Below are 16096 nucleotides of genomic sequence, written 5' to 3' on the forward strand. Positions count from 1 at the left end.
GTCTAATTTTGACAAATGATAACTATATTAAAGCATAATGTAAGCAAATGAATTTATTATCTACATCTATTGGGACTGTGATTGTGTTACACACAAATTCAGATTGATTTGCTAATATATATTTAGCTGTTAAAGCCTGAGCCCAAATGCAATTAGCACTGCCATATTCCAGCATGGCACGTGGACAATTATGAGGAATAACAAATAATGGAATGTGAAATAAATTCTGTTAACGTTAACTGAGTTAGGGGCTTCCAGGAGACATCAGTTTTATAGATTCAAGACAGAGGAATACTAACTCATAGGCGATTAAATTCTAACTGAGTTAGAGCTGGGGCAAATGTGGTTACTGTTGACTTTCTCTGAAATGTGTTAAAGCCATCCTGGTAACTTCAACTCTGAGTAATTAAATTTATTCCCTGTTCAGAAGTCTCTGCCTGTTTTGATACATTATCATGCAAAATTGAATGACAGTAATAGAGTTCCCTCTCCAATTCTGGCAGTCCTTTCTCACAGTCGTAGATCCTGTTACAGGGAGACATATTTATGTTAGAAGCTGTTCCTCTTCAGCAGACTGTGAAGTGAACCTCTGTCATTGGATATCTGTTGGGAAACTTTGGAAAGGGCCAATTTTACATATAATGTGAAAAGGATACAGCCTCAAATTTGAAAGGTCCCTGGTGCCTGAAAGAGCGTCATGTTTACTAAATGAATTGTATAACATCCCCAAAACCTGGGATGGATTACATTCAAATATAGTGGACTGTTTCTTTGAAAGTTCTTTTTTTCTCACTTATTTTACTTCCACCACTACAACTCCTTATAACTTTTCTAGATATATTTTTAAATGGCAAGCCTATTGAATTAGAAATTTACAGCTGATATAGGTTGTTTTTTATGCATATCTAGTATTGTCAAGTGGCATTCACTTATAACCTGCTTTAAGCCCATTGAAGTTAGAAAATCTAATGACATTAGAGAAGATCTAAGAATCTTGAGATCTGACCCTTTATAGTTTTTTTTCCTCCAAAGTGTAGTGCCAACTTTGATTAGTGCCACCTCTGATTAGAATGGGAATTATTGCCTTTCATAATGAGGGAAATCTACTGCTTGCAGTATTCTTTGGGCTGTCCTGTGTCACTGCTTTTCTGGAAAGGATCTGCATAATCATATGAGCAAAAGCCTAGTGTGGCTTCTCATGTGTATTCAGAGATGTAGGAAGGCTTATAGAGACCTGCCTAGAGAGACTTGCCCTGCCCTCTCAATTTCTATAAGAAGTTATTTACAATTGGATCTCTGCTTTCATTTATTTAAGGCAGATTTCTTGAGAGAGTCTGAAAAGACCAATGACAGAGTAGCCAGAGGTCTGAAACTACCTCTGGCTAAAGTGACTAGGATATGTAATGCAAGAAATTTTATTTCTTTGCTTATTCTTGGGAGCACTACTCCCTACCTGTCAGGCTGACTCTGTGGTTTGCTCCTGGGGACACATTCAAGTCTTAGTTGTTTGACTCATTAAGTATATGGAGGAAGGGAGAGGCAGAAAAGTTGTGCAGTGACCTTTATGCTGACCAACGCTGTTTTCTTCCAAGAGTGAAATTTCAGTGAAAGAATTGCAGTACAAACTTGTACTTTTAAAATATTCTGAAGCTTTATTGTCCCTTGGTTTAAGTACTTTTGTTTCCTTTCTTCCCAATGTCTTTAGTCACTCCTGAGGATACTGGAGAGCCCCAAGAGCCATTTAGCTTTCAGAACCTGCTGTGGATTCAATGGACTCCTGTCCCTTCTCTCGGATCTGGAAGGTGCATTACAGGACCCTCCTTCTGGGCTGTGGACAGCAGTTGGACAGAATTGCATATTGGAGCTTGTTTTCTACACTCTTCAGGGGATAACAGCAGCCCTGCACCTGGACCCTGTCAACAGCAATTTCTTCCAGAGGAATGGTCTGTTTGAGAAGATGGCAGAGGATCTCGGGTCACTTGGATGCTTCTGGACACAAGAGAAATGGCAAATCCCTCTGAGCCTTGCGAAGACAAGGACATTTGCAGAATTCTTGGATGCAGCTTTCTGCTCTTCAGAACCCTTCCCAACATGGCTAAAGAATTGCATATGGATTCTGAATTTTCTTGATCACATGATCAAAGGAACTCTCCATCTGGAGAGCTACTGCAAGGATAGAAAGGCTGAGATGGGAGAAGCATCAAGAGATTATCAGGAAGGACCCCAAACTCAAGAAGAGCATCCTTTTGCTTTCAAAAGACTAGACAACAAATTACCTGCCTCTGCCTATAGGTTATGGGGAAAACCTGAAGAGAAGTAAGTATTTACTACAGAAAATATAATAGTAAGACTGGTATCTATATTTTATGTGGTGATATATTGAGATAAGGTGTGATGTAATTTGCGTAGAATAAAACAAATCAGTGCCACAGTCCCAATTCCCAAGCTTCCAGAGAGGAGAAATTGGCTCTTTTTGAAAGGTAAATGATGGTAAACACTGAGACATAAGTGTTCAGCAGAGCAGTGGGACACAACTCCTAAAGTTGCAGCTTATGCTGAAGGGTCTGACACATGCAGTGTGAGAGCAGGAATAGGAGCTAAAGAAAAGATTGCTGGGACTTAAAGCTTATGTTTAATATATACTTGAATCCGTCTCAATTACTTTTGATGTTTTCAATTATGTGAAAAGCTGTTTCCAGTTATTTCAAAAGCTCCACCATGCATGTGTGTCCAGACACGTGTGTACAGGCATGCATACTCTCATTTATTGATACAGCTGAAATCAAGACTATTGGAAAAGGAATAGTAATGCTGCCTGCCTCACATAATGAAGAATTACACCAAAAATATTTATCCTTTGCAGGAAGAAAAGACACTGGAAATCAATGTAGCTGTCAGCTGTGAATCAATTCTGAATAACTTTTACTTTGTAACTTACAAGATCTTCTGCCTCTTCATGTGTTTGTAGCTTTATCTTGGATCTCTTGACCCTTTCTCAAATATGTTTCTAGTTGGAATTATGCTTAAAAGGGCTAACCTTATAACTGTGAGATTCCTTCAGCCGTTATTCTGCAACCATATCCCAAGTTTAAAGACAAAGTCATTAGGCCTATGACTTGTAGCTATCAGTCACTTTTTTTCCCAGAGTACTGACACAGGCTGAGTATTTCTGGTCATATTTGTACTTGCTTGAAGCAACTAGAAAAACCTGCAGTAGATTTCTTTGCTCCTTGTGCAACTGATTTTAAAATAGTTATGAGACTTTTTCTCACTATCCCCACTCTTTGAATTACACTGTAAGCTTCCTGCTGGGGAGAGGACTTGGTGGCTCAGGAGAAAGGAATACAATTTTCAAAGTACATCTTCCTAGCTCCATTTGGGAGAATGTAGATCAATGTGTGAAGCTTGTGTGGATAGTAATTGTTGTGAAAAGCCCACAGCCTGTAGCTTAAGTGTGCGTATAGGGGAGGCTCAGGAAAGATAAGGGAGAAAGAGTAAATCAGTGGCAATGCTGAGAATGGTATAGCTCTGTCTTCTGCTTGTCTTAAGTTACTAGATCTGAAACATAAAGCAAGGCTTCCTAGGTCCTTGTGTTCCTTTGCCTGCTGAGCAGTGAGGCTGTGCAGTAATTGAATGAATACCACTTGTGGAGAAATTAATCGTCTAAATTGGGATCTATTCAGTCCACAGTGTCTGGTCTGGGATGGTTTGGCTTTGGTTCTGAGATTTGAAGGAAGCCAGATTAGCTAGAGGTTGCTGAAGTGTGTCCAGGACAAGCATATGCAGACACCACAGAGGAACATGTACTGGCAAGCTGTCAATCTGCAGGGAACACAGCCTGTATCTTTCTTCAGCAGTAAATTTTCTGAAAATAAAAATAAGAAATGAAGTTTGCAGAGTTCCTGCAAGCTGTGATTCCCCTGCTGCAACTTCCACTTAGCTGCACTCCACACTTACACTTCCTCCTGAAAAAGGCTTCATTCTGGGTCTATGCAGCCTGAAAGGAGGAACTTGAGAGCATAGGTGGCCAATGATGCCCCATCCTTGCAGTGTGTATTTAACATCCCTGAAGAGAGGGAAAGGAGATGATTCTATGGGAGCCTGTGACTGAGACACAGGAAAAATCAGCTTTTTAACTGGGTAATATTCCAGCCCCTTACACTGTCCTGTGGTCAATGATGCTGCAAGCTCTTGGTCCACAAGTGAATCATCCCTTTCATTCCCATCTGAAAAGTAGCTTTCTGTGTTTCTGCTCCTGTAATAATGTTTGAGACACCTTCTGTGACAGATGGGATCTCTGTTTTTCCTTTTACTCCTGGTGATTAGAGATAACTTACTGCAAGCTGTGTTAACTCAGGCTGATCTCACTTTGGGAGAGAAGCCCCTCTTCATGCCCATCTTGGCAGAATGGCTGCTGCAGCTGCTGTTACTGTAGACCTGCTGCGCTAATGGCTCTTCAGGTTCTTTGTGGCATCTCATTTTGTCCCCAGACCCTCTTATTTGTCTTATTTTTAAGTAGCAGCCAATGCAGAGCAGATTTAGGATTCACACCATGATACTGGTGGGGTAAATGGAGTGGAATCATAAGGCTGACTAGATAGCCCTGAGGCAGAAGTGTTAGATATGGGATATTTGCAGGAGTGAGGAATTGGTACATGGAGATGGCTTTTGTACTAAGACAAAATAGAAAATGAGGCCCTTTTGGAAAACACAGAGAAGGCTGGAGATAAGGCTTATCTAATATTCTTAGAGGGGAGTGAGTGTGCAGTGCTGATAGGGAAGTTGAGGTGCAGTTTGATACTGGTCAGGATTTTCCATCTTTGTTCTTCCTCCTTAACAGCTTTGGAGAGAGCTAAACCTGCCAGACAGTGATCAAAAAGAAGAAAATTACTTAATGACTTAACTACTTCATGATTTTATTTTTTAAAGGATCACTTTCTACTATTGACTTTTGATATTCACATTTTACCTTTACTACACATCATATGGGTTATAAAAAGACCCCAATTTCTATATAAAAGAAAAAAACTGAGGTTGAGGTAACCATATTTCTTCAGTGCCTAAGTCTTTAGGAAGACTGCTGTCTGTTAGGAGAAGTGGACACACTGCCTGGCAATGTATTTTTACAGTACCAGAGATAAAAGTTGGAATTAAAAGTTTGCAAAGTCAGTCGTTGAGTACATAGGCATAAGTAAAAAATGAGCTTGCTCTGGAGAGCATAGCTGTAGCAGCAAAATAGGCTGAAATTTCGAACCTGTTCATTCTAGTGGGCCTGGGTTTTTCTCTTTAAAGTTGGTTAATGTTTTTTGGGGGAAATTGGAAGAGAACGTCTTTTCAGTGTGTACTTTTTTCTTGTTTGGTACTTAAAAACTCATCCACATTCATGCCAAGTACAGTAATATATGTTGTTGAGCCACCACTACAGTATTTATACTAGATCTGATTAGGATTCTTTACATAAACTCAAACAATTTGCACATTTTTAATTCTTTCTTTCTTGAGAGTGCAGTAAGAACTATTTGTCACTGCGTGGCAGTGTGTTACACATTACTCGCTGCTCTGATGTATCAGATGAGCCTGTTTGGAAGTGGCTAACAGGCTAGTTACAACATTTTTACCTTTCTTTAGGTCCCTTGTAAAAAGGAGGTTTTGTGCTCACTCTTTTGCTTGTACTCTTATATAGGTTATAAAACATGTTGTGCTTTAGATTTTCAGTCTAATTATGGCTGTTAGATACCATCTTTTGCTTTTCTCAAGAGATTATGTTTGGGACAAATGTTTCTGACAGTGCACGTCACAACTCTCATTCAGAGCTGCACCTAGAAATGCTGATGATACTCTGAACAGGACAAGCCTGCAGCACCTAAACTAGAGTTTCTGCTATGCTATGGCTTCATCTTTGAGATATATCTGACCTCTAGCCTGCATCATCACACAGGAAGATTCTCTGTGGTAAATCTGATGCCTCAGTTCACTCCTGTGCCTTAATGTCCAAAGGTGATACATGGCAAAAAAATTGAAAAGTGGTGGGCAAGCACAGACATTTAACTTTCTTTTATTATTTTAGGTAGATTCTGATGTTGGAAGGGTGACATACTGATTTCATCAAAACTGTCTTGTCATTGCTTATTGCTATTGTGGTTTCAAAGTACTGAATTAACTGTCTGACCAAAGTTAAAACAGCTTGCAAACAGAAAATAGAACACTAGTTCTGGTCTGATATATCTGAGAGATCCCTCTGGTTGTCTGTTCTGTGTACTGCAAGTACCTTCAATGGCAAAGTTTGTTTGAAGAGGCTGCTGCACATCTTTTAATGTGCAGGTACCTGAGGTGTGAGCTCATGAGCAGGTTGTGTCCAGTCTTTGTTACCTTGAAGAGGGCTTCCAACTGTTCCAGGTCTTCTGTATTTTTTGCTTAGTTTAAAATGCTGAATTTGATTACTTCTGAGAGGATTTAATGTTGTACTCTGCTGGAATGTTGTTGGACCCTCTTTGTTGTTGTTATTAGTAACTATGATGTTAACTCTTGTGCCTCTTTTTGCTGCAGATGGGAAATGGAAGACTGTGCCATTGTACATCCAGGTGCTGTCTGTGTTATGGTGAGGTTGCTGCCAAAGCTGTACAAAGAGGGACACTCTCAGGTGAGTCTGAGCATATCAAAGTGCCATCTAAACAGTATCTGCTACTTTTCTGTAGCTTCATTTACAATAATTTTTTACTCTTTTTGGATGTGGAAGTACTAAAATTTACCTAGAACACTGGCAGGAGGAGCAGTGCAAATTTCACTGAGTCAACCGATATAAGAAACAAAGGCTCTTGGCTCTCAGTTTGACTGTTTGTATGCCTGTGTTATGCATTGCATGCATGGGTCTTGGTCCCAGAGTATTTACTGCAAAGGCATAAGCATAGAAGTCCTTTGAAAATTGTTTAAAATATTGCTAGTGGACCTAACAACCAGAACAGTTTAGCTCTTTAGGCCTAACAGTCCATAAACTTTCTGTGCAGCTTACATCCCGCTTTGCTTTGTCAAACTTTCAGTACCCACTCTGAACAAGCACATTTCCTCTGCTTTCTGGTCTGAAATACTTGAATACAGTTAAAGTACATATGCAAGGGTTGAAATAAAACCAGGTTGTTCATCCAGAGCTATGGAAGTGGGAGTGCAACTACATGCTAGCATATCTCAACTCTGCATAGCAGAAATAAGCCAACAGATAGTAAAATTTTGTTAATTGCAATGATTAATTTCTGAAAAACAAGTAGAATGATTAATTGCATGAAAGAGAATCATCAAGAAACTATCAGAGGTGACTGTAGGACTGAGTTGTATGAGAGAGAAAGCCTCTGAGAATCTCAGTAGATGGCAGTGTTCTTAAAAATATGAAGAACTAGAGCAGAAATTCAAGCAATTTCAGTTATATATTTAAGTGGATTCATCTTATTTTCCTTTCTCACTCCTTTTTCTTTTAGTCAACGAGAAATTGTTACTGATAGTATTTGTTTAATATTGCTGCTGTAAATATGATTGCCTTGGGCAAAATGGGCCCACTCTTATGCAGGCTCCTGAGTCAGGCTCCACCTAAGGGTCTAACATGAGTCCTGAAGAGTTCTTCATCAAATGACCTGCAAAAAGGTTAGAGGGAAAATATCCTTTTTAAGGCTAATTTTATTTAAAAGTGGATGAGAGAATGGGTGGAACCTCATGTCACATAGCTTGGGCAGCTCACTGATGCTTCTCGTGATGCAAAAGACTGGACTTTAGTAACTTTAATCATAACATATTCCACAGCATCACCCCGTGTCCATTGACATGCTACTGAGAACACAAGAGTCAAAGATCTGATGCAAAATGTGGACCTCAGAAGCTAGTGATGGGGAGCTACTTGGTAAAAGGATAATAAATTAAGGAATTTCTCTTTGAATAAATACAGTCTGTCCCAAACAGGGTACTATTTTTTCTTTTAGTGCAACAGTGCTTGATAGCTATATGAGAGATGATAATTTCTTTGTGGATGGAGCTCTTTTACTGTAGACTTTCTTTGAAATATCTGAAGAGTTTTTTTGCTCTGCCTTTGACTGAGTCAAATAGTACATTTTTTTAGGAGCAATACTGAAGAATGGACAGTGACTCTTTCTGCTTGTTTTAATGCTGTGATAGATCTTTTAGGCCCATCTATTTAAGAGTAATCTGGGAAAATCTTCAGAATCAATTTAGATCATGGTGCAAATCCTTTGCCTTCATATTAATGGAACTCGATAAAATTAATGTACTTTGATTCTGACCCGTAGAGATAATCTCTATTTCCTGACAAATTTACGGCTTCTCTGTGATGTTTGTCAGACCCAAGCAATGCTGGGCCAAAGTAATCAGCATAGAAAAAGCAGTAGCAGACAGAAAAACAGGTGGTCTTTCATGTTAGCCATTTCTTCTGCCTGTCTAGAATGACAACGAAAAACTGAGGAGAACAGATTTGTGGTTGTATATGATTGCCATTCCTAAAGTCATTTAAGTGTCATATGGGTGTAAAAATTTGCCTTAACCCTCCTGCCGCTCCTCCCCCACTCCAAGAGACAGTCTTTGAGCCAGTAAACTGTATATAAATTATATTGCTTATGTTGTACCAAGCCAATTCCCATCAGATTGCATAGTTTGACCAAGTACAAGGTAGATTTTCCTTTTGTTAATAAATGCCGCCTGTTCAATGATGAGAGATAGCATTGTCACGTGTTTCAAAAACTAAAGTGAGACAGATTAACATCTACTCAGGTATGTGGCTCAGTATATTAACAGATTTTTTTTTCTGCCTTAAAAAGAAAGAAGTTTCCCCTCAGTCATATCCTTATCTGGCACTTTGAAGTTGTGGCTTTTAAGACTCCAGAGTGCCATGCCAGATCTTTGCCTTTTGCAATGTCAGATAAGGAGATCTCCTAGATCTGACAAGGCTGGGTAAGGGAAAGAAAAAAGCTTTTGAGAAGGGAATCAAAGCATTATTCAATTCTGTGTCATCTTCCTGGCAGATTTCATGATTCATTGTGTAAACCCTGGAGTTTTGTTAAATAATATTATTACTTCCACAGCTGGATTTGTCCTCTTGATTTTTATCCGTGTCTCTCCTATGATAAACTGCTGTCATGTTCATTGTTGTAAAACTAAAACATAAGCGTAAGGACTTTGCAACTTTTAAAAAGACTTGTTTTAAATTTAGCCTAAACTAGTTGTTCTCACTGTGGACAGTAACAGCATAACAATTCTCAAGAATTTATACTTCTCAGTCCTTTCTAAACTGTAATGGTCTCTGACACAATCAGAAATGGCTGACAGAAGATAGTGTGACATTTGAGTTTTGTTTGTCATAAGACTTATACTCCTGATGTCATTGCTAATACAACTGTTAACATCACAGTGAATTCCTAAATTACTGTGCTGCTCTATCTGCACAGAGAAATTCTTTGGGAATTTGGACAGAGCTTCATTCCCCTTGGGTTGTGCAACCAAGGCTTTGGAGTGAACCAGAACTTGGGTAGGAGGAAGGAGACTAGGAACACTCTAGTAGTGGGTCCTCCAGCCTGGACTGGTAGTTGAAGGTCAGCTTTTTCCCCTGAGCACTTTCCTGCAGACTTTGCTTCAGCCATGTCTCCTGGGAGATTTTTCTTTGCTAAGCCTGATTACAGCACAACTTTTTTTCTTTTTTTTTTTTTAAGAAATGGCACACCTTGCCTGAATGTTCTTCCCCAAAGTTATTTTGGGGCTTCTAGGAAGAAATTTGTTTGTTCATTGATGAACCAATTTCTGAAGCTTGTGCTGTTTATACAGACTAAGCAATTTTCTTCCTGTGCTTCTAACCCTGCCTTTATTATTTCTCCCATTTCTCTTGCTATTCACTTTCTCCTCAAAAAGCAGCCAGTGTCTCTAAAATTGCACTAAAATCTTGGTAGTGTATCCTGGATTGAAGAGATGGGTATTCTGTCAAGAATCCTGACTGTGTACCAAAGAAGCTTTCTTGATTTGTCTTGTTTGTCATGCAGTCATATAATTTGTAAAATGGCACACAGAGACAGCTTTGCCTTCTTCTAAGGTGTCTATATTACAGCACTGCAAGTAGCTTAAAAAAAAAGAGAAGGTGGCACTGGATTCAGCTAATCCCATGGGAGATAAAAATACTGCAACTAAATATATTTCGATAAGCAAGAAGTCTGTCAGACCACCAGAATTAACAAAAGAGTATTACAAAGAGATTTTGTTACCTTCTTTCAGATGGTCAACACTTGCTAGCGTATTTTCTCCAGAAGGCAATGGTAACCCTAATATTAAGGAAGTTCAATAGCTTCTCTTACACATAAGGTGTACCATAGGGAAATGTGAAAATTATGATGGAGGTGATATAATTAATTTAGACCATTTAACTAGGTCTTGCCTAGATCCGTGTTTTTTGAAAAGCAGAAACAGTTCACACAGTTAATAGTGCATTTTCCCTGTCTACTTGCAAGGAATACATGAACGCAAGCGATATAACTTTGTAAAACCCTTGTAATACACTGTAAGCACAGTAAGTTTTGTTTATTAAGGTCAGTGGGTGAGAGTTTATAGGCAAAATATTGTGATAGAATAAGAATGTACTTGCAGCTGGGAACTGTGCATCAGGAGTTTGAGCTGTGATAAATTTATGAATTATTTATTTTTAGTAACTTTTTAAGGAAAAAAGCTCAGATTTTTTTCAGAAGTGATTCAAACTCTCTAATGGGTTTTAAGCTGATGGATACCTACCTTTTCTTTTGAAAACATGGTTTAAAACCCTAGGTTACTTTGAAAGTTTTTTCAAGCACTACTTTTGATGTCTTGATTTCTGTATTAGTAACACTAAAGTCTCTGTGGTATGTTAGGAAGTTGATTCTAATTTTCTATGAAGGGCTGCTAGCTTTTCAAATGAGAGGTTAAAAATTAGTTTACTTTGTGCAATTGCACAAAATTATTCCTGTATCATCCTTAAACCTAATGAAATTATATCCTTTTGAAGTGAACTGCCAAAAGTCCAAAATTCTTACTCATTTTGAACATAATATAATGATTTTGAAGATTAACAACAATGAATTAAACTCAGATAGAAAGTTTTGGAACTATAGGCTCTTAGGAGCAACAATCTGGGAACTAGTTAAGCAGATTGAGCAAATTACTAGGTAAGATTTTGCTCTCTAGACTCTAATCTGAGGCAGAGCTGTGAGCCCATCTACATTCTAACTATACCTTCAATATCCTGATGCATGGTACAAGTAATTTGTGTTAGGAAAATCAATCCCAGTGTACAGAAACACACAGCCTGGTTTCCTGGCCACCATTAATATTTCCACTGAAATCTTATTTTACTGGAAATAAGATCCATGAAAACAATACATTTAATTCAAAACAACACAATATTCATATTGACAAAGCTGTGAAGCTAATGAAAACAATCAATTTTTTTGTATGCCATTATGCTTTTATTGGATTTATTTTGGAGTAAACCAATAGTTTCATTTAGAGGAGGACAGAGGTCTTGACTGTTTTCTCATGATTTTATACTTATAGATACTTTCCTACATCCAGTTAAAATTGGAGTAAAGCAGTAATTCAAAGATCCAAAATGTTGGAAGTGAGGCTTTGATATACTGTGCCTCTCTGAAGACTGGTGTAGTTTAGTCTGGTGGGTGATTTCTGTACATAATGAGATGCAGAGTGAAACTTGTGCCACTGGGAATTGAAAGTCATTCAGAGAGAAGAAAATACCATCCAAAGAACTAACCCTTCAGATATCAAAAGTAGCAGCTGAGTTTACAAAACTGAAATGTATGTTGCATTGGATGTGCTAGTGTTATTGTCTAAGTGTTGCAACTGGGACTTTTGGTTGCTGAACCCATTGAAGACAAATTGTTTCATGGCTTTGAAATTGGCCCTGTACTGATTTTGTTTGGTCTTGATGAGAAAAAGACAAATTCCTCTTTAAATTTAATAAACTAGTTTATTCTGAATTTGGTAAAGTTATTCTTTTTCATGTTATAAAATCAAATCCCAGTGTCCCAATCTGCATGTCTGCCACCATTGTTGGCTTTTTCTTTAAAAATTTGCATAGAGATTTCCTAGGCAAGCATATATGAAAGCTAAAGAGCTACTGAAGGTTGGGAGTACTTCATCTTTGTAAGATTTCTGTTTAAATATTTGATACATAGTTACTATTTTGTAAAATTTAGTTAGGTCAGGGGGATAGGCTCTGTTTCTACTTCAAACAATTTGTTCTAAAGAGAATTTATGAGAACTGAGATACTTTAAGACCATTAAGAAGCAATAATGATGTAATTCTACAATTCACCAAAACAAGGAGAGAAGTATTTAAAATCAAGTGATTTCATGATATTGCTAGATACAATTTTGTTTAAGAACAATGCTTTTATGATGAAGAATGGATCATGTCAATATGACTCTCCACATGCTTAATGTTAGATATATTCTCAGGTACTGTGTTGGTCTTGGTGGTGGTCCCTTCTTTTGAATGACAGCCAACTACTCTCATCCTTCACTTCCTCGTGTTAACGCCAGGAAACTGGAACTGTGGATGGCTGAGCGGCTACTTGGATAGATATATGCAAACTGTTCAAGTGGAGAGCTTTATGGAACAGCCATGCAGTTGCACTTGAGCATCTGGCCTTACAGACTTCTTTTCTGGGGCAGATTTTTGTACCCAGAGGTCTGACAATAGAAAAATAAATAAATAGGTCACCATGTACAGATTTAGTTCCAACTCACTGACTTCAGTTCTACATGCATTTCAGCTTTCACAGGAAATCCAATGTGCTGTGGTTAGTCATATTCAATCTCTGGTGAAATCAGAGAAGAGTCGCCAGGTGATGTGTGGATCTGGGTTGCTGAGAACCATCATAAGTTCCTGTCAGGATGCCTTCCTCAATGAGAGCCACCCACTGCATCTGCCACTCACAAGAGTGTTTGAGAAGCTTGCATCACAGGCTATTGAGCCAGATGTATTAAGGTATCAGATTGTATCTAAAAGAATCAATTTGCTTTAGTAGTGCAAATTTCTTGCAAAGTTTGTGTTATAATTAGATAGTTCATTTAATGCTCTAATTCATCAAGACTCTAAGCTTTTTGTTTCAATTCCCAGTTAATGCTACTTACATATTGATCATAAGATCTATGTTTAAGTGATTTGCTGAAGCTGATATGAGTCTGTAGTATTCTGCTGCATCATCTCTGCAGAGGTTGTAAAACCATTTATGAGTGGTAACTAATTAAGTAATTCCAAAGCACCTAGGATTATTCTCTCCTGGTATTTACTTGGAAAAGCTGTTTCCTGAAAAGTTATTTTCTCGTAGCTTGGATCCATGTCAATGATAGATGCAGAAATAAAAACTAAAGTCTCGTTTCTCAGTCTCTGGTTTTGGTACTTTGAGGATGTACTCTCTTTGATTCTAATAAATGCTAGGCATGAGGGCATCTAATAGTGATCAGATATAAAGTGAAAGATTATATTTCTTTTACTTGAAAAACCCCATTGATTTACTTGTGAAAATCTAGTACTATTCAAAAGTACTGCTGAAGAAAAGAAATCTTGGATTTTTTTTTTCAATAGGAAAACCTTGAAAGGGGAAATGTAAAGCAAAATAAATATTTGTGATGATACATCCCTTCTGTTTTATTTGAGATGTCTTTAAGATATGGTATCCAATAAGAAAGTTTTCTTTCAGAGGGCTGAGCTGTATTTGTATGGTTACTATGACTCTGTAGTATCTGACTTAATCATTTCACTTTTGTTGGTTGGTTTCTTCTTTTTTATCATGTTAGGCAGTTTCTTTGGTTGGGAGGTTCTCTGCCATTACCTTCCAGGCCCAGCACGGAAAAGACCAAGGTCCTTTCATGTCAGGGGAGTGATTCAGCTAACACAGCTTGGAATGAAGGTAAGCACACAATGATCAGCCTCTTGCTGGTATGGTGGCTGTGTGATAGATGTCTGTAATGGCAGAAAACTGCTGTTGGGGTAGATTGCTCCAAGGCAGTCACAGGAGTGACCGTGGAGGGTGGATTATGCCTGAATGTTTTAGACTGGGTGTTTCCCAGGCTTGGTGGTATTGAACCAACTCCGAGAGCTGATGTAATGACCAGCAGAAATAAAAACATATGTATGATTGAGCCAGATGCTGATATAAACTCAGACTTTGCTGGATCAGACATGGAAATGATCTGTAAAAATACTAATCATATTCTGCAAACAAAGTGGAGTGTCTCCCACATTTGCAGTATGTTTTCCCTGGGGTTTATAGCTAGGAATAGAATAAAAAACACTGATTTTTTTTTTTTTAACCTCTAGGATATCCTAGTAGTCTGTTGTGCTCATATAGGCCATTTTCCATCCAAGCCCTTTCTCTGTTATAGCACATTTTGCAAGTGAAAGGCAATAGTAGTAGTATTTGACACTTAAACTGTCCACGTGCCTGAGACACCTAATACAACATGGTAAAAACTTGAGTCTTATATTTTTTGCAGTAATTGTTCAGATCCTTTTCCACATATTGGCTGTAACTGTTCTGCTATGGCAGAATTAAATGGTGTGTGTATAAGAAAAATGGAATCAGTGGGTCAGGAACTTTTTTTACTGCAGGCAAATTTTGGAACTGTCTGAAGATAGCTGAGGGGAAAACATGGCTATCACTTTCGTAAGCTCATCTCTCCTGCTAGCCTCTCATTTCAAAATTCCTTCAGAGCAATATTTTTGTGCATTGCTGAGGATTTCTACAGGTTGCTGAGGATGTGTTCTTTGAAGAGCATGCAATGCTGTTCTTAGCAGTAATGAATACAGGAAAAGCCTATGATCGGAGAAAGTATTGCAGAGTCTGATCTGGTTAAGCACTATGTTGATTTTATAGGTTCAGAAGAGGACGTAGTAGATAATAAAAGTGATCCTCGGACAGTTGTATCTGTCAGCAGCTCTCCTTGGGTGTCTAAGCATTCTACATTAGCACTCCAGACTGCAATGAGTCTCATTTCCATGACATCACCTCGAAACTTCCAGCTCCGCGGCAGTGCTTTGGCTCCTTCATTTGTGGAGTTTGACATGTCCATGGAAGGATATGGGTATTGCTGCTGTTCTTATCCTTAGCTCTGCAGTCTCCAAGCCTTTATTCTGTGCACAGCAAGTAGTCACTTCTCTCTCATCTTAGCCAATTCTTGTGACCTATCACTGCCTTCCTTGCCCACCAATTTTGTTATTGTCTTATCACTGAGAGCCTAGGCTTTGCGTTTCTACCATAATTCTGCAATATTAGCTCACTGATGACCTTTGGGGATGATTTTATACTTCTGATGAATGGATGTTTGCCTGCTTTTGTAGGTGTTTGTACCTCCCTACCTTGGCCACTGTCATGGGACCCAGTGTAGAGCAATCTGTCTCCGGAGGAATTGGCATGGGTAAGCATTTTGGCTCACCTATAGCTTCCTGAAAGCACAGGCTTTTCATCCTCACTGAAGGCATTCAACATTTGTAAGAAATGGCAGCAAATAAGTCATGTACTTTGATGCATTTCCATCTTTGTGTCCCAGGACAGCTTTGAGCTGTATAACTCAAGGCTGCTCACCAAAAAGTGGTATCACATGAAATTTAATAGTGTGGTGCATTAGCATTAATGTTAGCAACACAAATTTAAACCAGCTGCTAAGAAAAGAGCCTAAACAACAGCCACCAAATTTTAGAGTAATCTCCCAGGAAGGAATAGAAACTGTAACTTACATGAAATGGGTACTTCTGTAGATCAAAGTCCTCTATTGGGTGAACTGGGAAATGAATGTAAGTTTTGCTTCCTGGATTTTGGGAAAACTTGTTTTTAGCTCAGTGTTTCCCAACTGATGAGCAATGTGGCATGGAGATCTAGTAGTAATATCTCAGTAAAGAATTTTAGGTTGTTTGTAAATATGCACTCACTCTTATATGGAATCTCTATGATATTGAAGATAGACAGTGAAATCTAATGCAACAGAATGGAAATGAAACCTCATATTCTAATGTTGATTCTTACATGGTCTGAGCTACAAGTGAAACAGAAAGCAGTTTGCTAATGTA

The 16096-nt window shown here is 38.4% G+C and overlaps 1 protein-coding gene across 6 annotated transcripts in view; it reads left to right on the forward strand.

The window, feature by feature from the left end:
• WDFY4 (WDFY family member 4) overlaps nucleotides 1–16096 on the forward strand; it is a 147037-nt gene that overhangs the window by 22395 nt on the left and 108546 nt on the right. For all 6 annotated transcript variants that reach the window (XR_009819187.1, XM_062001401.1, XM_062001404.1 and 3 more), the window contains exons 12-17: nucleotides 1706–2316; nucleotides 6547–6640; nucleotides 12801–13015; nucleotides 13828–13940; nucleotides 14907–15114; nucleotides 15371–15447. Coding sequence is in view for 5 of the 6 variants with exons in the window: in XM_062001401.1 (XP_061857385.1) it covers nucleotides 1706–2316; nucleotides 6547–6640; nucleotides 12801–13015; nucleotides 13828–13940; nucleotides 14907–15114; nucleotides 15371–15447 (1318 nt within the window). In the remaining variant the exon portion in view is untranslated. The remainder of the gene's footprint in view (nucleotides 1–1705; nucleotides 2317–6546; nucleotides 6641–12800; nucleotides 13016–13827; nucleotides 13941–14906; nucleotides 15115–15370; nucleotides 15448–16096) is intronic.

Source organism: Colius striatus, chromosome 8 (genome assembly GCF_028858725.1).
Source record: "Colius striatus isolate bColStr4 chromosome 8, bColStr4.1.hap1, whole genome shotgun sequence".
NCBI classification, from domain to species: Eukaryota; Metazoa; Chordata; class Aves; order Coliiformes; family Coliidae; genus Colius; species Colius striatus.